Raw genomic sequence first — 21,140 nt, forward strand, 5'->3', positions numbered from 1 at the left:
AGGTGACCCTGGGCAGCAGCAAGCGCAAGTGGATCACCACAGTTTGAGCCAAAAAGTGGGGCTTATCATTGGGTTAGGGATGCATGCTAGAGTTTTCCTGATTTCCCTAAAGGAAATAGCATAGGGAAGTGCACCTCCAGCCCCATTCATGACTCTACTGGTTTTACCTTTTGATGGTTTTCTGGGTGTCTTAGTTAGGATTAGTACTGCTGTGACCAAACACCAAACACTAAAGCAACTTGGGAAGGAAAAAGGGTTTATTCGGCTCACACTTTCACATCATAGTGAAGGAAGAAAGTCAAGGCAGGAACCTGGAGGCAGGGGCTGATGCAGAGAAAATGCAGGGTGCTGCTCACTGAATTGCTTATCACTGATTGCTCAACCTACTTTCTTTTTTTTTTTAAGGATTTATTTTACTTATTTATTATGTATACAGTGTTCTGCCTGCATGTATATATGTCTACTGCCAGAAGAGGGCACCAGATCTCATTACTGATAGTTGTGAGCCACCATGTGGTTGCTGGGAATTGAACTCAGGCCCTCTGGAAGAGAAGCCAGTGCTCTTAACCTCTGAGCCATCTCTCCAGCCCCCTCAACCTACTTTCTTATAGAACCCAGGGCCACTAGCTCAGGAATGGTCCCACTCAGAGTGACCTGGGCCCTCCCCCTTCAATCACTAATTGAGAAACTGCCTTACAGCTGGATCTTTCGGAGGTATTTTCTCAATTAAGGTTCCCTCCTTTCAGATAATTCTAGCTTGTGTCAAGTTGAGAGAATTAGCCAGGACACCAAGAGAGTATATAGGAAAAATCAGCTAGACAATTCAGGAAATCGTGGTGGTTATGAACCCAGATGGCTACAGGCCTGGCAAGCTATATCTATAGGCCAGTCCAGCCACACCCACCTAGCTTTCCTCAAAAGTGGCAAAGGCTCCCACCTCAGGACCTTCGCATGTACTGCCCCTTCTGCCTAGAACATTCTTTCCCTACACATGCACACGGCGCACTTCCTGTCACTTGCAGATAGCATCTCATCGAGGCATCTCGGATCACAACTTACACTCCTTACCACCTCAGACAACTGGCTTCCACCGCTCTGGCGCCACCTCACACGCTCTATTTTGTACGTTTTGATTATTGTCCTGTTCCTCCTAAAATGTGAGCCCCTTAAAGAGGGATTGCACCTGCTTTATTGCTCTTTTATCTCCAACATCTAGAATAGGGCCTGATTTATTCCATGCCTACCTGTTAAATGAAGTGATGGGGTGAGGGCTGGTAAAAGTTCAAGTGTTAGTATTCAGGCATCTGTACTGGCAGGTCCTTGGGGTTCTGACAGGATACGCCCTCAGCTGCAGCCACTGAGAGCACCACCTGTGCACGTCCCCTACCTTCCCTTTTAAAAGGGCCCTACTTAGTTGGGCAGTTTGTAGTATCCCGACTTCGGATACTTGTTATCTAGGTAAGACATCCACACTTTAGACCAAACATCCTTCCGTAGCCACACCTTAGACCTTTAGGTCTTAGGACTTTAACCTTGGAAGAGTAAGGATGGTTTTGAACTCTCTGACTAAGTCAAAATGAAGTAGAGCCATTTTTATGGGCCCCACCAGGAGTTTTCATCATCAGTTGTGGAAGAAACGGGGTAATAAAAATCAAGAGGGAGAGCTGGAGAGATGACTCTGGTTAAGAGCACTGGTTGCTCTTCCAGAGGTCCTGAGTTCAATTCCCAGCAACCACATGGTGACTCAAAACCATCTGTAATGAGATCTGGTGCCCTCTTCTGGCCTGTAGGTATACGTGCAAGCAGAAGATTTGCCTTGACTTTTTCTTTTCTTTAAGAGGAATCCCAGCAGGGTTAGCTTTTCATTTTTATTTTGTTTTTACATCTGTTTGTGTGTGCGTGCACATGTAGAGGTCAGAGGACAAACCCATGTGAGTTGGTTCTCTCCTTCCACCTCATGAGTTCTGGGAAGCAAACTGAGGTTGTCAGGCTTGGTGGCAAGCGCTTTCTCTCAAAAGTTCAGAGAATTCTTCCACTGGCTTGGCTACTCCAGTCATCATTCACCACTAGCCCTACACAAATAAAAAGAGCATGGTGCCTTTAAGAGGGACTGATTTGCTAAGGATGTTATCCAACTAATCAATAAATAAATAACTTTTAGAAGTCAAGTTTGTTTAAAATTAAAATACAAATTGTCTCTCTTTTTTATTCTAATGCCTCTCTTTTTTATTCTAATTCTATTTAGATAAATTATCTATCCTTTCTTGGGGTGAGTCATCTAAAAGAACCACCATACTGTGCTGGTAGAAATGCAATAGGCCCTTGACATTCACTACCTCCTGACACTGGACTTATCTAAACGTGTTCTCTCTAGGCTTCAGCTACATCGTGCAGCAGATGGCTATAATAGCGGTTCTCTTTTTACAGGACCACTAAAAAGATTAAACACATGCAAAGTACTTATCACAGTGTCTAATAAAGTGATGCACTAAATAAGTAGCCCATAGGATGAGTTGTTTGAATAGAAATGTGATAGTATCATGATGAACGGACATAATCTTCCTTATCTGTTGTTATTAGTATTATTAGTATTATTATTGATTTATCTGCTTGATTATTATTATTTATTTATCTGCTTGACTGGTCTCTGTAAATATTGCTATGAGATGTACTTGGTTATTTGTTTAAACAAGTGCATTTTTAAATATAAATAAACAAAATGAAAGGGTAGGCAGAAAGAAAAGAGCCTGTGGAATACATCATTCCTGGCCCTGTAGGAAAAAGCGTGGAGGAACATTAAGCCTTCGCTAAAAGCTGAAAGCTGATATGCCGCCTTCTCCCGTGACGTCACCGTCTGTCTCAGTCCTTCCAGCTGCCCGGACCTGTTATATTCCAGTCCACTTCTTTCCTTGCGCCACCGGATCCAAACAGGCGTGCTTTTGCTGCACGTGGTTCTCTGTATATAGTGGTTGCCTGGGAGACCCACGCCAGGCGGGGCTCTATTGACGCCACAATAGGAACAAGCCAATAGCCGTGACGTATGTCAGTGATGCAAACGCGGGGTGTGGCTTTCCCGGCCCGGGCGCAATGAGGCGGCTGCCCGCTGGGTGGCGCCGATTTCCCGGGGAGGTCCTTTCTGGGCCCCCGGCGGAGGTGGGGGAGAGGCGGGCAGACACCGAGCGAGGCCAGGGAGCCCTGTGCGTCAGCCGCTGCTCGCTGCGCCGCGCCAGTGCCAGCCAGGACTCATCCGCAGCTCCATGCTTGTGCCGGGTTCGACTCGTCCATCCTCCGAGAAGAGGCAGGTACGTACCACCTGTCGCAGATCGGGGAAGGGGAAAGCCGGGGTCGGTGCCAGCTTGGAGGCTCGGGAAGTAGGGTATCAACGACAGCCTGGGCAGTCTCGACATGAGAAATGTAGGGCGAGGGCCAGCTGTGCGGGGGGGGACTCCAGCTGTGGGTGCCAGTGTGTGAGAGGGGCTGACAGCTGACAGCTCGGGGTGCCAGGAAGAGCCATCTGTGTGCTGATCAGTGTGTTCTGAGGAAACAGTTACCGCGGGTCTCTGTGCCCTGTGTTTGTGTGGCCTGTGAATGACGCCTGGACCCTGACACCCCCTCTCCCCACGTGTGCGTGCAGCTACCTCCCTCCCTGTTGTCAAGCCTCCTGGGGCTGTCTCTGGTCAGTTTCCCAAAGCGGGGGAAGGGGGTTTAGGGGGAAGCCAGCAGTTAAGCGGAAGGGAAAATTTTCCACCAATCCCAAATCAGAAAGAGGCAACTTTAAAATTCTCACCAATCCCAAACCTAAAGCAATCATGCAGTGTTCCCAGACAAGCAGCTTGCCAAGCAGAGTCCTGGCCAACCCCTTCTATCTCTAGAGCTCTTAGCTCCTGACCCCAGTGCTTTCGAGAATGAGGTTGCGTTGAAGGTCTCCGTAGGGGCTGCTTATCTCTCCAAATGTAGGCAAAAGCACACACATCGATCCGCCCACAAAACTAGAGGCATGGAGAATGGTGGATGGGCTAGGGTGGGGGCCGTCCCCTCTTTGATGCTGTAGGTGCATGCCACTCTGGAATGAGGATTGGAATGAGGGCGTCCTCTGGAGTGCATCGTCAGGACCCAGTCTGAGTCAGTACCCCGTGCTGAGACAGGGCGGAGGCACCAGCCCCGGGGCCTTCCAGTCTTCAGCGAGAGCCATTAAGAAGCAGAAGAATCATCTTGGGAGCAGACAGGTGCACCAAGACCAGAGAGTCCCTTCTCTAGTAATCCCTGTCCAGCCTGCCTTTGCCGCCCTGGAACCCTGAGCCCTCCAACAGGTAGACTGGGACCGCCCCTCTGGGGCTAGGCTTTTTCCTGGCCGCCAAGGAGGCCACACTTGCTTTTTTTTTTTTTTTTTTTTCTGAGCAAAGGGGAAAGAAGCCCAAGTTGGTTTGGCCTGTTGCCTTAGGAAGGTGGCAAGATTCGTCTGCCCTTTCCATTTTGGGGACTGGACCAGTTCAGAAAACCACAGGGCTGGTCTCTGGCATCAGAGCAATCCCCTGAGAGGGTGCCCTGAGGCCTTTTTCTTCTAGGAAGGGTCACCTTCTAGGAAAGGTTGCCTGCTATTACTAACATTAGTAGTAATTAGATAAGAAGTGGAAATAATCAATAAGATTGTCTTTTATTGAACTCTTGCTATGTTCAAGGAAGTTTAAAACTATGGTTTTGTCCTCATCTCTGTGAGGCATACCATAATCACTACTGTTGTTATTATTCATGGGTTTCTTTGTTTGTGCGTTCATTTGGGTTTTTGTTTGGTTGGTTGGTTTTTGGTTTTTCTGGGTATCCCTGGGGGCTTTCTGCTTTGTAGACTGGTTGTCCTTAAATTCATAGGTCTTCCTGCCTCTGCCTCCCATTGGGATTAAAGGCCTGTGTGCCAGCACCCCTGACTCTATTGTTCAGGTTTTACAAATTACATAGCTAAGATTCAGACCTAGAAGTCCACTATCAAAAAAAAAAAAAAAGAAAAGAAAAAAAAAAAGTAGCGGATTGAAACCTGAATGCTGGTCCCGAGCACATCTCTGCACATGTGTCCTGGGGCAGGTCCTCCCCATCTCCCCACCTAGTCGTTTGGTCTCTTCCTGTTCGCTGGTCTGCGACTGACAGCTCTAGAGAATACACTTTCTCCATGCTTAGGACTCCAGTTCAGCCCCAGCCCTCTGCTCTATTCCCTCCTGATCCTTCCTGTTTTAGTTCCAAATATCCCTCCCAGGATTCTAGCTGGTTCTCCTCAGCTATCACCCGGCCAGTGGGCACCAGCTGGAAGGTGGGCATGTCGCTGCCCCTTTAATTCTCCTGGGGCTTGGAATGCAAGTGAGTTGCCATCTCTTCGAGGTCAGATAAGATACTATATATATCTAGCTAGTAACCTGAGCTCCGGATTACCCAGCCACAGTTAGACTCCAGCTTCTGGACTCTACACTGCGGTCCCATCCCTGCTGGGAAAGAAGCCCCCAGGTCCCATCCAGTGCTCCTGGACACAGGTCAGTAGCTCTCTCTTTGGTCTCTGAGTTTCAAGGGCAACTGAGTGACCCTAGTTAAGCCCTAAGTGAGTTCGGAGAAGCCTGATAGACGCCACCCACCGGCCTGGCGAGTGCTGTAACCAAGCCCAAATGCTCAAGCTATGGGAACAGAGGCCAGCCCTAATGGAGAGAGATGAGATTCTCTCCAAAGAAGGGGCCCTGGGAGGGCACCTGATCAGGAGGAGAAAGAAAGTCGAAGGGTGTCTCTGCTTCCAGGAAGCCTGTTCTCTGCCTGTCCTTGGACTTAGAGATAACCCTTCTCAACCCCTGGGCCTACCCACTTCTCTTCCACAAGTCAGGGCAACCTCTGTCATCCCTTTCATCACTGATCTCTTTGTCTTACCTCCTCATCTCCCACCCCCACCCCGCCCCGTTTTTTTGAGGCACCTCCTAAAACCGGGAGAAATAGAGACTGACACAAATTCCTTTGCATGATCCCCCAAAAGGCCAGAGGATCCTGTGATAAGTGGGCGGGCCGCTGAGAGCCAGCCTCTAATAGAGAGAGGGGTGCTAGCAACAGGTCAGAGGTCAGAGGTCAGGCTGGGGCTCAAGTGGCCTGAGAGGCGCAGATGGTATAACATGTAAAACGTATGCCACCCCCATTCTCTTGCCATTTCTCCACATCTGGCAGGGGGGACACTTGTGGCCCGAAAGAGTAGCAAAGGATCCAAGCAGTCAGGAAGAAAGGTCACAGACTATGACAGGGCCCCTGTCACCTACCTTACCCCTCAGGTCAGCACATTCTGATGCAGTTAGCAAGCAGCTTTGGGAAGCTCTGAGGTCACCACTGTGGAGGTTCCCAAGCACCTAGTGAGACCGACTGGGACTCCCCACTGACCTGCCCTGAACATCTGGGTAGGAGGGAAGGAGCTTGGTGCTGCTTGGGTGTGTCCGTGAAGTTGATCTTGTGGAGACCCGGAGGCCTCTGTCTGTAGCATACGTGGCTATGCCTTTGCCTCAGAAAGATGAGCACATACAGACACAAAGGGATATAGTCTGTTGAGATATGGGACATTATCCATCCCCTGCCTCCAGGGCCAGGAGTACCTGGGATTCTTGAGGTTTAAGCCCCTCCCCTAGCTGGGCAGGTTAGGGAGCCCTTCACGTGAGCTACAGGAAATGACAGTGACTGATGACAGTCACTTGATGCCAGGAGGCTGTCTGCCTCAAGGGAACAGGGTTCATTTCAACCCCTGACTCACCTGGCGTGGGTACCCGGGGAGTGGGCTAAGCAGCATCCTGGGGAAGAAAGCTCAGGTGTATATATGTCCACAGCCAGGTTGGGGCCCAGGAGCCTGTGCTGGGGTAGATGCTGGGGACACACAGAGCTTGGCACAGCAGGTGAAATGGAGGCCTCTCTCACCATCTTGTGGCTGATCGGTATTGTGCTGCGGCTCGGGTTGCACTAGGCTGCTCCTGCAAGAAGGAGTCTCTCCTAGCTGGATGAATGGACATCTACATCCTGGAGGGTCCTCTCTCAGCTCCACGGGCCCACAGTTCTGCTCCAGGGACAGGGTGTAGCTTCAGAGTGACTGTAGAGGACAGCATGGTTCCATCCAGCTCCAGAACTACAGCAGCTCACTGGGAGAAAGAATGATTTCCATATCTGCAAGTAGACGTATTGTTAGCATCCAGTGCTTAAGGCTGCTGGGAAAACTGAGTTAATACATTATAGCCCAAGTCAGTGCAGTTTTAAATGTTAAAACTTTCAGAAATATGAACCATAAAAGTTCGTCTGAGTACTGGTCGGTGGTGGTGTATGCCTTTAGTACCAGAACTTCAGAGGCAGAGGCAGGCAGATCTCTTTGAGTTCCAGACCAGCCTGATCTACATAGCGAGTTTCAGGACAGGCTCCAAAGCTACAGAGAAACCCTGTCTCTAAACAAAACAAACAAATAAAACAGCTTCATTTGAAAGTTTCACTATTAGTTGAGCATGATGGCTCATACTTGTAATCCCAGCACTTGGGACACGAGACAATATAGAAAGTTTGAGGCCAGCGTAGGCTACAAAGTAAGACCTGTCCCAAAAATTCACTTTTTAAATTTTTTGTCCATTTAAAATGATGGGTATGCTTTTCATTTTAATTTAATGTACACACTATAACCTTCGAAATTATGTTTGTAAGCCTGAGTATTTCTGTATCTGAAAAAGTTCAAGCTTGCATCTGCACGGAGACTTTTAGGATTCTACATCCGAGCACACTGCTAAGAAGGCTAGGGAGGGCCATGTGCATATGGAATGAGGCTGCCCAAGAGATACAATCAGAAACTGCATGCAAGATCCTCAGCTGGGTGCCTGGTCTATAGGTGTGTGGGACCAGCTGGCTGGGAGCCACAGCCGCGTGGCTCCCGTGTCCCCACAGGAAGCTGAATGCGTCTATGTGAAACTATGCCAGCATGCCAGTTTCTAGGGAAATTTTTGCAAGATGATGGGGAATCTCAGAAGGGAGTCAGCAACACCTCTGTAAAGATGGCATGAAGGAGCTTGGGTTGGGACTACTCCCGTTGTCCAAGGTGGCAGGCACCTGGGGAGCCGCAGCCAGGAGCCACATGCCTGAACTTGCCAGTTGTGGATAAACAATGAACGGAGCCAGGCAGCGGGGGGCCCCACACTGGACAGGGAGGAGTATGGGGGATCCCAGCCAATAGGCCGGCCTCCCAGTGCCCCATGAAAGAGCCATTCAGTCCCAGCGGTTCCTGTGGCAACAGGGAGACTCAAAGCCATGTGAGTGCTGCCCTTCCTGTCCCTGTCTTGCGCGGCAAGGCCACAGCCAGATCCCCAAGTGAAGCTCCTGCCCGTGGTGCATTCTGTAGCCTCCAGGGACAGCAGTACCAGGTAATGTCAAGAGATACCAACTTAAACTGTCTCTCACCTAGAAGGTGCTGGGACTCCCCCGTCCTGAAGAGTAGGGTTGGGGGGGATGGGAGAGATGTACAAGGGAACCCTCTCCTAGCCCTGGGAACTGTGAGGCGGGCGTCAGAACTGAGTGACAGTTTCCCGGGGCTGTGATGGAGTAACTGGTGGAACTGGGGGGAGGGGAGAGGAGAGAGGCTTGGCAGTTGCCTGCCAGATTGGAGCAGACAAGAGAGCTGGGGTTGGGGAGCCCTCCCTAGGGCCCTGAGAGCTAGAAAATGCGGCTCCAGATCCATGCATTGCCAGTGCCAATGCCGTCTGTCCCTGTGGCTGTATCGTGTTTAGCCTGGGCACTTGTGCGTCATCCTTAGGGCTAAGAGAGGTCACAGACTTGGGGCACTGCCCGCAGAATACCAATTCCCTAGGAGCCTCAGTCTGGGAGAAGGGAGGGAGGGCCATGGGGAGGAGCCATGAGCTCATACCCTGGGGGTGGGGCCAATCTGATTGGCTGCTGTATGTCCCAGAGTCCAGCTCCTGAGAACTGTAGTCTCTTTGACTTTGCATTATTGATGGAGTTCTCCAAAGTGAAATAGAGCAGGATAGGTCCCCTACCCCCACCCCAAGCCTCTGCCTGGCCCCACACCCATGGTTTTCCTCTGCCCCCCCATTACTATTCCCCTGAGCAGAGGGGAAGTTGCATGGGAGAAGGGATGATGATGGTGGACAAGCAGTGTACACAGGGCATCGGGGTCCCCTGAGCCAGGCATGGAAAGGACAGAGAGTAGAGATAGACAGCCTTGCTGATGCCAGCCAGGACTGAAAATTGCTGGAGGTCTCTGGCACCGTCAGGGAACACTGTCCTGTGGCCACCAGCTCACCCCCCCACCGCCGTGTCCATCCCAAGCCTTGAGTTTCTATAGCCTTCTGCCAAGCCCTTCACATTCGGGGCTTGGCACACACCCCTAGGAAGCTGGGCTGGGGGCCTAGGCCAAGTGTGGGCTGCTTGAACTTTGTCTGCTGAACGGCTAAATGTCCACTCACTGCCCGCTTAACTCACCGGGGGCAGCAGGGGGAAGGCCTGGCGCCCGAGCTGAGGTTGAGCCAGCCAAGTCAGAAGATGGCCAGCCCTGCCATTATTATAGACTACAAAGGGTGGAGCCGGGCTGCCTGCTGGGGCTACGGAGGAGATAATAACCAGTCATTGTTAAGTGCTTTCACGTGTTATTATCTCCCTTATTCCTCACAACAAGGAGATAGGAACCCTGATCATTATTATACTCATTTACACATGAGGGAACTGGGGGCTCAAAGAAGTTAAATAACTAGTGTGATTTTGCTCAGCTAGTCTGTCACAGGTAAGTCAAAACCAACCCTGGGGCCAATGAGATGGCTCAGCAAGTAAAAAAAAGCACTTGTCACCAAACCAGAGCCCCAGAGCCCACAGGGTGGAAAGATAGGACTGACTCCCACACAAGCTGTCCTCTGACTTTTCACATACGAGACTTACAAAAACACACACAAACAGGGAGGGGTTAAATCATATGCTTCTCCGAGAGTCCTGGATAGTCTCCACCCTGAGCCCCCGACTCAAGAGTTCCTGAAGAAAGCGGCCTAATGCTCCTGGCTCCCTTCTCCGAAGGCCTTCTCTACTCCCCCCAGACCAGCCTAACTCTGATGAGGAATAATGGAGGAATAAAGGCTGAGGGGGAAGAGTGCCGGGCCACAACCCGGGTTCCAGTCCTGACTCTAGATAGCATGGGAAGTTGGGCAAATAAGCACCACTGTTCCTATCTGTACAATAGAGAGGTGGGGAACGCATGGCCTTTAGGGCTGTCAGTGATCAATTGGCAGAAACCTTAATCGGGCAACGTCATCTGCAGTACAGGGTCCTAACTCTAGGGGGCGCCTCTTGCACAAGTCAAGTAACTCCAGGTGCAGTTTGGCTCCTGCGTTGACAAGGAAACCTCCTAGGAGGCCACAGGTTCCTAAACTCCACTTAGACTAGGCCAAACTCAGGGAAGACAGCAGACAGGTTCAAGTCACCCATGTTTCCCCTCACTGTGTGACCAAGCAGCAGGTGCCTGTGTGTAAAGAACATCACCGAGTAGGTCTGGCCCATCCCTCTGCCAGGCACTCCCTCACCACCGCCCTGACTCCACCTCCCTAGCTCATGCTCTCTCCTGAGACCCCTTTCTCCTCTTGAGGAATCTGACACTTGGAGTTGTCAGGATTTCCAGGGGCAGTCTATACCTGAAGGAGTACTGCTTGCCAAAGGTAGGGAAGCAATTGTAACTCAAAATGCTCCTGGTCGGCTGGGCAGTGGTGGCACATGCCTTTAGTTCCAGCACTCTGGAGGCAGAGGCAGGCCGATCTCTGTGAGTTCGAGGCCAGCCTGGTCTACAGAGTGAGTGCAGGACAGGCTCCAAAGCCACACAGAGAAACCCTGTCTTGAAAAAAGGAAGGAAGGAAGGAAGGAAGGAAGGAAGGAAGGAAGGAAGGAAGGAAGGAAGGAAGGAAGAAAAATGCCCCTTGTCCTCAGTCCATGCAATGAGGGTGGTGGGACTCCCCCAAACCCTCTCCAGCTCTGAAGTTCCTGCCAAGACTTGCAAGAAGACCCAGGTGGGATCTCAGATTCTCTGGTCTGAGGAGCTGGAGATGCTAGGCCTCTTGCATGTTTGGGTCTTGGAAGACACAAATGACCACAACGGGCTGATGGTAATTTTTCTTGGGTGTTCACGTGTACACACAAGCCCATGTACATGCCTGTCTGCATGTGTGTTTCTATGAAGCTAGCCAGCCTCTTGTGGGCAGGCCCTGAGTGGCCCCAGTTGGGCCCTAAGGTCCTGGGCCACGTGGTATAAAGAGTAAGCACAGAGTGGGCCTGGCACCTCGCAGGACCTTTTTTTTGTTTGTTTGTTTGTTTGTTTTTTGTTTTTCGAGACAGGGTTTCTCTGTGGCTTTGGAGGCTGTCCTGGAACTCACTTTGTAGACCAGGCTGGCCTCGAACTCACAGAGATCCGCCTGCCTCTGCCTCCCGAGTGCTGGGATTAAAGACGTGCGCCACCAACGCCCGGCTCGCAGGACCTTTTTGACAACTGCTTTCCTTGTCTTTCAGCCCATGAGGCTCCCAGTACCCACTGAGTGCCACCCTGAAGGATGTCCCAGCTCTCCTCCACCCTGAAGCGCTATACAGAATCGTCCCGCTACACAGATGCCCCTTATGCCAAATCGGGCTATGGCACCTACACCCCCTCTTCCTATGGGGCCAACCTGGCCGCCTCCTTCCTGGAGAAGGAAAAACTTGGTTTCAAGCCGGTCTCCCCCACCAGCTTCCTCCCACGGCCCCGAACCTATGGCCCCTCCTCCATCCTGGACTATGACAGGGGCCGCCCCCTGCTGAGAACTGACATCATTGGGGGTAGCAAGCGGGCTGAGAGCCAGACCCGGGCCACCGAAAGGCCTTCAGGCAGTGGACTCAACGGAGGCAGTGGATTCCCATATGGAGTGACCAGCAACTCCCTCAGCTACCTGCCCATGAATGCCCGAGACCAGGGGGTGACCCTGAGCCAGAAGAAATCGAACAGCCAATCTGACCTGGCCCGGGATTTCTCCAGCCTCCGGACCTCAGATGGCTACCGGATAGACCCCGGGAACCTGGGCCGCAGCCCCATGCTGGCCCGCACTCGTAAGGAGCTCTGTGCCCTGCAGGGCCTCTACCAAGCAGCCAGCCGCTCTGAGTACCTAACTGACTACCTGGAGAACTATGGTCGCAAGGGCAGTGCACCCCAGGTGCTCACGCAAGCCCCTCCCTCCCGAGTCCCTGAAGTCCTCAGTCCCACCTACCGACCAAGTGGCCGCTACACACTGTGGGAGAAAGGCAAGGGCCAGGCCTCCGGGCCCAGCCGCTCCAGTTCCCCCGGGAGAGACAGCATGGTGAGTTTACTCCGGGGACCCTGGAATGGGCTGGGGAGACAGCCAGTGTTATAAAGGGCCAGGCCAGGAACAGAACTTCCAACCTGAGTGAATGCCCATGGCCGCACTAGTAAAGACGAGCAAGAGAGGGCATCCCAGCATGACTGGTGGCCCCACGGCTCAGAGCCGCGCTCCAAAGATCCTCACACTTGGGAGCGGCGCACAGATGCTCTAGAATGTTCAGACACCCCTATCTATCTGCATTGCTCTTCTCGGACCCTGCCGTCCAAAACGCCAGGGTCTAGTGTAGGTCCTGGGTCGTCCACGGCTGGATGCCAGAGCGGGGGTGACCACGGGGCTCTCTGTGTGAAGAGAGCCATCCTCCCACCCCATCCCTGCTCTGGCTGTTTCTCCTCCTGCCCAGGCATGAGATATCAAGAGTAGGAGGACTCTTCCCCTGACTCTGGCGGCTCAGATCCACGGTATCTGGATAGTATCTTTGGAGAAAATAGTGCAGAGTCTTTTGTCTGGGAACAGGGATGACCTAATACCTCAGTACTCCAGCCCTGACTGGGCTGGAATGAGGGAAGAGGTTCTGCTGGAGACTGACCAAGGGCTGGCATGGTCTCCCTCACATTTAATCCCCAAACACACCTCCCCTGGGGCAGTGACTACACTCCGCCTTCCCTGTAGTTATTGGTGTGTCCATTAGGTGGCGAGCGCTCGAGACTTAAACCGACTTAAACCGATCCTATCTCTACCTCCCTCCCTGAGTGCCTCTGGCAACTCAGAGCTCAGCTGACCTGCTGATTGCATGGATGGATGGATGAGTGACTAGACTGAGGGAGGGAGAGCTGGGGGAGGCAGGGCTCTGTGGGCAGGTGGGTCAGCGGGCAGAGGAACTCATAAGTAGGCAAGCGTGTGGACCAGAGGGTTGGGGGCTATGTTCTCGGTTTCCTTGTGGACCCCTCCTCATAGAACGTGTGTCCTTTGTGAGCAAGAGCAATGCCACAGCCAGAGATGGTGCTTCAGAGGGCTTGTCGGACAAACAGAGGAAGCATTCCAGACTTGGGGCCATAGCTGGGTTATAAACCATAAAGTGTGTCATGAGGAAAGGTCTTGGGACAAGTTGGTAATAGTCCTTAAAGTGTTTCAGCCTTGCCAGGCCATCTGGGAAGTACCATGGTAGACCCAAAAGCCGTGTCTCCCAGGACACTCCCACCCTAACAGTTACGGTTGGCCATAGGCACAGGATGGAGTAGGGTCTCCTTGGAACATGTCCAGCGTTGTTCACGGGGTGAGGGGCAATGACAACACTTCTCTCAGTGGAGGGAGCCTCTGCTGGCTCCCCCTTAGTTGAGAGGAAAGGAGCTCCTCTAGTATAGGCATGGGGCCTGCTGGTAGCCTGCATCAGAATCACTTAACAGTTCACCAGAACCCCTGAAACAAACACTCTCAGGACAGTGCCTCAAAACCTGATCCCCTGCCACAAGCTTTTCAGGTTGTATAAGCACATCAAGGCTGAAGCCTTCATGGCCAAAGGCTGAACTACAGACTCCCACCATCTGCTGTCATGAGAGAAGGGTGGTCTCCTGCTGCGGGGAGTCAGATCCCTCACAGTCTAACCCCTCCTGGAGTGTGCCGCCCCCTTCCCCACCACGGCGCCCAGGAACACCTGGCTCTACCTCACTCCAGGGTCAGAGAGAATTGTTTTCAGGAAGGACCCCAAAGGCGTAACACACGCCCTGAGCAAGCTCAGTCCCTGGCCTCTCCTTCACCCACCCAGAAGCAAGGCACAGCACTGTCGGGTGGTCAAGAATGCCCTAAAGCTGACCCAGCCTTCATCCTGAGCCCCATCGGTGTGATACCAGCCAGGAGAGACCTCTAAGGTCTCACTGGTCTAAGGCCTGCACTTGACTTCAGCCCGCTTGTGCTCCCTTCTGGGGGCTGATTGTATCCTGAGGAAGTGAGAGGGATGCCTTGAAATCTGCCCCATCAGAAGCCTTTCAGTAATCTCTGTTCCCCAAAGTGGGCTTCTTTCGAAAACAAGGCATTGTCACGGCACTCTGCTTTCTAGCTGTGTACCCTGCACCTAGCACTGAGGAGGACTCTGCACCTAGCACTGAGGAGTACTCTGCACCTAGCACTTGGCTTTCTCAGGCAGTTTCCTTTGCTTTGAAGCTTGTTTGCTCTTCTGTAAAATGAAAGCACTCACAGTTCCCATTACACAAATTACTGTGAAAGAGCCTGACACATAGTAGGTGCTCAGAAAAGGTCAGTCATGCAGGACAGTGGTGGCGCACGCCTTTAGTCCTGGGACTCGGGAGGCAGAGGCAGGAGGGTCAGCCTGGTCTGCAGAAGCGAGTTCCAGGCCAGCCAGGGCTACACAGAGAAACCCTGTCTAAAACAGAAAAGGTCAGTCAGGTGTTTTAGGAGAATGTGCGAGCCAGTCCCTGCCTTCAGTTCACTTCGGGAAATCCATTCTTACCTGATTACAACAGGAGAGAGGCTCGAGTGTGTCATCAGCGGCAGAAAAGGAAGAGGTCATCTGAGGACAAGCCAGGCTGTCCGTGACCTCTGGAAGACACAGTCTGACCCTGTAGCCTTGGATACCTCTCTGCTCAGATGTATTTCCTCCTCCATAAATGAGAATGGTCACACCTGCCCCGCCCCCCTCGTAGGCTCAAAGCAAACAATAATGTGGCGGCATCTCAAGCCGCTGAAACAGTAAACGGCCAAGCTGAACTGGAGTTTCACAGGCTCCAAAGAGTGAAGAACTGGGGGGGGGGGTGTAGGTACCATCAACGCACCAGTGGGTGTGGGTGCAGCTCCGCCCTGGGGCTGTGCGGGTCTCCCCTGAGGCTCCATTTTCACTAAAAAGGCAGAATGATGAGCCAGGAGTCACCAGGGTGTGAGGAATAAGCTCACTGTCCCAGGGACGGCTGCCAGCCAGCCCAGGTGGTTCAGCCCTGCAGCATCTACAGCCAGAGAGCACCAACCCAGTCAGTCCCCCTCTGCCCCACCCCTGCTGTTCCCAGGGCCTATGGAAGGACAAGCTGTTCCCTCCGAGCACTGCCTGCCTGGGCTTTAACCCCTACAATCCTTTCCAATCCTCCTATGATCCACCCCCCAGCTGCTCCCTGGTCAGCCCTGGCACCCTGCCTGCCTGTGCTTTAACCCCTACAATCTTTTCCAATCCTCCTATGATCCACCCCCCAGCTGCTCCCTGGTCAGCCCTGGCACCCTGCCTGCCTGGGCTTTAACCCCTACAATCCTTTCCAATCCTCCTATGATCCACCCCCCAGCTGCTCCCTGGTCAGCCCTGGCACCCTACCTGCTGGCCTCGGGCCTTCCACGTGCCCCACCCAGGCCTCACCCCCTCTCCCCAAGAAGAGCCAGGGGTTGGCCCAGGGCCCTTCCAAGCACAGTCAGCAGGCTAGGTACCTGCCTCCTCCACGCAGAACAAGGAACTGAGGGGCCCAGGTCTGGCCTAAGCTGTCCTCTGACACACACAATCTCATGTGCCCTTTCTCTCCCTGCTCGGGGACCTGTTTCTAGAAGTGATGGAATCCGAGTCTCCTGGTCCTGTTTGCCCCTGGGGCTGCTGATTCATCTTCTGAAGTCTTGGGTCCCAGCTGTTCAGTGACAGGGAGATTATATAAGCCAGGGTCATGTGACCCACCTCTCTGGTGGGGCTCTGGACTATAATGGTGCCCCCAGTGAGAACAAATGGAGGATGGCGGTGACTGCCCAAGAATTCCAGGACAAAAAGTGGACCTTCCTCTCCTGTCTCCTGCCCTCTCTCTCTGTTGACTCAGCCACACTGGCCTGTCCCTCAGCTCACTCTTGTTTGTCCAGCTTGGCAGCCTGAGACCCTGGGGCCCGTCCTCACCCGGCCCGACCCCAGCCAGGCTCAGCCACTCTGAGGAGGCCCAGCTTCCTGAGGACTTCAGTCTGTGCTGAGGGAGAAGGTCACTCAGAGGAGACGTTAAGTGAGAGTCCGCATGGCCAGGACGAGTCCTGGCTACGTAGGAGGAAGGGCAGCAGGTCTGGGGTTGACTGTTAGAATCAGTGCCGTGCTAATGTCCCCATCCCGCTGAGACTCACCATGGGCTGTGATCTGGTACCACTCTTGACACCACTTTAACCAACTCCATTTCTCAGCCAGTGTCCAGAACCCTCCATTCACCCTGCCTTCCCCTCAACCCCCCCCCCACACACACACATAACACATACACAAGCTCCAGGATGTCCCCATAAGTTAATACAGTGCTGGGGTGGGGCGAGGGAACGCAAGTTAATCCAAGCCTAGCAAAATGTTCCCTGCCCCTGGGGGACCCGCTCCACTGACCGTCAGCCTCAGAAACAAACACCATGTTCAGCGCTCAGGGCTGCACACGTGGTCCCTTGTCCCCTCTTACCTCAGTGGGTGCATAAAACTGGCACCCAAGACAGAAATGTAAGCAAGAGAAGGAAGTGTGTGGGCTTCTAGAATTTGGCTGGTTCAAGCCAGATTTCCTGGGGCTTGAAGGAGCACAGAACATTTGACCTGGGGGGGTCTAATTTGTACAAGGAAGTAGAGTTTCCGGCCACTGATGGGAAGGGTAAAATGACCCTCTTCCCCAAGGTACACTGTGGACTGGAAGCCCAGCCCCTCCCCCAAACTCATAACCCCTGCTTTTTCCTGACTCAGTCAAGCCAGCAGTCTGTTTCTGTGACAATGACAGACACTTGCAAGGATTGGGGCCACCAGCCTAGAAACATCTTCCTAAGCCCAGGCAATGGCACCTGGATGGAGCTGCCCACTGGGATCTGAGAGCAGCAGCATGGTTTCAGTCCCTGTCCTTGTAAGAGCAACCCTGACTGAGGTAAAGAATGACCTGCCCTACACTACAGGAATGTCAGGCAGCCTTGGGGCTGCAGGACTGGCCCATGACTAGCCCACGTGACTCCGTAAATTTCAGACTCAAGAGTCATGGAGCCTCAGCCAGATTCAGACCCCCAAAGGACTGTCTCCTTTTTACCCAGCCCACTTCAGGAAATGGCTCTGGAGAGAAGGGGGGTCTCCCAGAAGTGTAGCTACTTGAGAAATAAGCTATAGAACCTTGTTGGCTGTGTCTTGCAGTAGCCAGACCTGCTGGACAAGACTGGACGCTGTGTAAATCTGTTTCCCTCACCCTAGATTTCTCAAAATACTCCCATGCAACAGCTTTCCCCATCTGTCCCTCCCTGCTCCCAGAAACACCCACGCCTCCCCTGCAACCTCCTGCAACCCAGGAGAGAGGGAGAGCATGCTGGCACAACGCCAAGATGGGAGTGCACACATAATTAAGTCCTGGGGACAGAGGCCGAATGCCGCAGTGGGTGAACATCTCTAGGGCAGCACCCCCACCCACAGCACACTTGCTGGGCATGCAAAACTGGGCACACCCCTTCCCCTAGGAAAACTGCAACTTGCAGGGTTCCCAGAAGCGCCTAGTCTGGCCCTCTTCATTAAGAGCTCATTAAGGGACCTCCAGCCTTGCCCTAGAGGAGGTTCCATGATACTGGAGCAACCAAAACAGCCACTCACCATCTGAGACCATTTGCAAATTTTACAGTTATAAAACAAAGATAAACATATTCAGATACATTAGCAGCGTGCAAATTGAGGGGATGAAGTAATGGGTGCTTAGAATTGGGTGGAATTAATTTGGGAAGGCTTTATAGAAGGCTCAAGGTTACTGTTTTGTTTGATGCAGTTCTGGAGGTCAAGTTCAAGGCGTAACTCTACCACTGAACTGTATCCTCCTTCTCCCCCAAATCCAAGCAGTTGATTTACTCTGGATTTTATGGTCCAAGGGATCAAACCCAGGGGCTTCCATCTGCTCAGAGAACTGGTTGGTTGGTTAGTTGGTTGGTTGGTTGGTTGGTTGGTTTTTTGTTTTTTGTTTTGTTTTTTTTTTTTTGGTTTTTCGAGACAGGGTTTCTCTGTAGCTTTGGAGGCTGTCCTGGAACTCACTTTGTAGACCAGGCTGGCCTCGAACTCACAGAGATCCGCCTGCCTCTGCCTCCCGAGTGCTGGGATTAAAGGCGTGCGCCACCAACGCCCGGCAAGTTGGTTGGTTTTTTAAGATAAGGTCTTACTATATAACCCAGACCGGCTTCAAATTTACAATCCTCCTGCCTCTGCTTCCTAAGTTCTAGGATCACAGGTGTGTGCCATCACACCTGGCAAAACTGGAGTTTTTAGAATTCAAATGTAGGCAGAGAAAAGTAGAACATCCTAGAGTTTCTTAGTACTTGTTAAAAGTGTGAATTTTGCTGTAAGATTGCCTGGGTTCAAAGCCCTACACAGTCATTTATTAGCTTTGCATCCTGGCAAACACTGATACCCCTCTGGGCAATACGATCCTTCACCTATAAACTAGAAGTGATAGTTACAGCTTCATGGTGTGATTATGGAAAGTAATGGACTAGGGTAAAATATATAAAGCCCATAGACCAATGCTTGATCTTTCAAGGCACTTAGTAGAGGCAGCTTTTGTGTGTGTGTGTGTGTGTGTGTGTGTGTGTGTGTGTGTGTGTGTTAGACCTTTTCCTGGGCTAGCCTTGAACTACCTATATAGCTAAGGATGACCTGGAATGTCTCATCTCATGGTATTACATATATGTAAGTTTATGCGGTGCTGGGGATTAAATACAGGGCGTTGTGCATGCTAGGCAAACACTCCAACATGAAGTGCATCCCAGAATGAGTGTTTTTATTACATTCGTTTATTTATTGTGTGTGATCACATCCTGGTCTCAGCACGTGGGTGGAAGGCAGAGCGTAAGTTACCAAAGTCACTTCTCTCTTTACACCACGTGGAACCTAACATTGGAACTCAGGTTGCCAGGCGTGGTGGCAATGACCTATACCAGATGAGCCACCTTGCTGTGTTACTGTTTTCTGTTAACATATGTAATTACGCACAATAATGGATGCATTTAATGTATTTTGAGTATACTCCCTAATTCTCCCATGTCCCTCTCATCACTTCTGCTGACCTTTCACCTTCCCAAGTAGTCCCCCTTCTACTTCTCCCCCTTTTTTGATGACCCAATAAGTTTCCTTAGAGTTACTCACAGGAACATGGATAAGAGGACACTTCCAGGAATATGACACCTTGTCAGCAGCTACATTGCTGGAGAAAATGTTAAAATAGAATCTTGATAGGCAGCCCAGGCTGGCCTCAAACTAGCAATCCTCCTGCTTCAGCCTTCTAAGTGCTGGGGTTATACGCTCAGCTAGTTCTGTTGTGGGATTCTGTTGTTGTTGTTTTCTCTTTCATTTGGTTGGGCTTTTTGTTTGATTGGTTTTTTGTTTTTGTTTTTTTTTTTTTTTTGAGACAGTGTTTTCTGTGTAGCCCTGGCTGTCATGGAACTCACTCTGTAGACCAGGTTGGTCTCAGAGATCCACCTGCCTCTGGTTCCTGAGTGCTGGGATTAAAGACATGTGCCACCACCCGGCCTAGTTGTGTTTCTTTAAAAACAAACAAACAAACAAACAAAAAAACAGGCCTGGTGGTGCATGCCTTAAATCACAGCATTCAGGAGCCAGAGGCAAGAGGATCTCTATGAAGCTACACAGCAGCAAGGTCCTGACCAGTCAAGGCTACCTAGTTAGACCCTGTCTCAAAATAAAATGATTGTATTTATTTAGTAAGCCCAGAGGTTAAAGGACAACTTGTTGGAGGGAGGTTCCCTTTGACCCTGTGAGTCCTGAGGATCAAACTCAGGAAGTCAGTTTTGGAGGCAAGCACGTTTACCCGCTGGACCATCTGTCCAGCCCTAGTCCTGTTTCTTAAGAGCAGAACAGGAGCAAGCTAGTTGGTGGCAGGGATCAGAGAAGCACGAGGGTGATGATCATGGAAAGAGGCTATGGGCAGACAGCCTTACAGCCTCTGGACCACGTGCACGATGTTCTAGTTATCTCGCGGCAGTGCTGTGGTCAAATGCAGGCATTGATACACCCAGTGTGGGACCTGCCCCCGGAAAAGGGTGTAGCTGCAAAGACGGAAGCTTGGAGAAAAGGGCTGTTACAGAGCGTCCAGGGTCCAGATTGGGTCAAAGTCTGAGATCAAATGCCTCCAACCGTGACTGCCCTCAATGCCCAGTAGCTCCTGCTCCCGCCTCCTTCCATCATCACTGCTGGGGACATGATGGTGAGAGACTTGTCCGTACCCCCCACCTATTGGCACCAAATTCCTATTTTGTGGGTGGCCTAGGGTACAACCCACTCATGCATCTCGGACGCAGTCCCCATGTGGCTGTGGTCGTGTGCGCGGTACGCGTGTACATGTAGGGATGTGCATGCCAGGAGGAACACAAGCAGCCCACAGATGAGTAACAGCGCACACTGCTGCCTCTCCGAGTATTTTTAAACGCTAAAAATACTGGCTAAAAATAGCCTGCAAGCTCCAAACAAGATACTTTCCCTCTGCAGATTCCTGCGCTTCCCGGTTAGGTGAGGGGGCTGAGCATCAGAAACAAACTCCTCTCCCTAGACCCCCTGCCTTTAAGCATTGCCCACGTGGAGGTCAGAGACCACTTCCACACAAGACCACCCCCAACACACATGATGAGCGTCTTCATCCCATCCTCTTATAAAAGTTAAATTTAAGATTCTAGAAGAAATGGAGTTGGGTAATAGGTTAGGAAGGTTCAGAAATGGTTCTTTCCTGGAGCCAAAAGGGCCCGTGACCTATTGTACCTTATAAAATGAGCACCGCCTCTCGATAATGGGCTAGGCTAGGTTAGAGGAGGAAAGAAGCTCAGCCCTGGAGGTGTTTGAAA

General features: G+C 51.7%; 1 protein-coding gene across 4 annotated transcripts in view; it reads left to right on the forward strand.

Moving 5' to 3' along the window:
• Nucleotides 1–3,099: 3,099 nt before the first annotated feature.
• Nucleotides 3,100–21,140, forward strand: part of Usp2 (ubiquitin specific peptidase 2) — a 29,089-nt gene continuing 11,048 nt past the window's right edge. For 2 of the 4 annotated variants that reach the window (XR_005870298.1, XM_040729922.1), the window contains exons 1-2: nucleotides 3,100–3,302; nucleotides 11,527–12,344. Coding sequence is in view for 3 of the 4 variants with exons in the window: in XM_040729922.1 (XP_040585856.1) it covers nucleotides 11,568–12,344 (777 nt within the window). In the remaining variant the exon portion in view is untranslated. Of the gene's footprint in view, nucleotides 3,303–5,497; nucleotides 5,517–8,270; nucleotides 8,394–11,526; nucleotides 12,345–21,140 lie in introns of those variants that run through there. The other 2 variants (XM_040729924.1, XM_040729923.1) reach the window with 2 other exon arrangements.

This window comes from Mesocricetus auratus, unplaced genomic scaffold (assembly GCF_017639785.1).
Source record: "Mesocricetus auratus isolate SY011 unplaced genomic scaffold, BCM_Maur_2.0 Super-Scaffold_100022, whole genome shotgun sequence".
In the NCBI taxonomy this organism is placed as follows: Eukaryota; Metazoa; Chordata; class Mammalia; order Rodentia; family Cricetidae; genus Mesocricetus; species Mesocricetus auratus.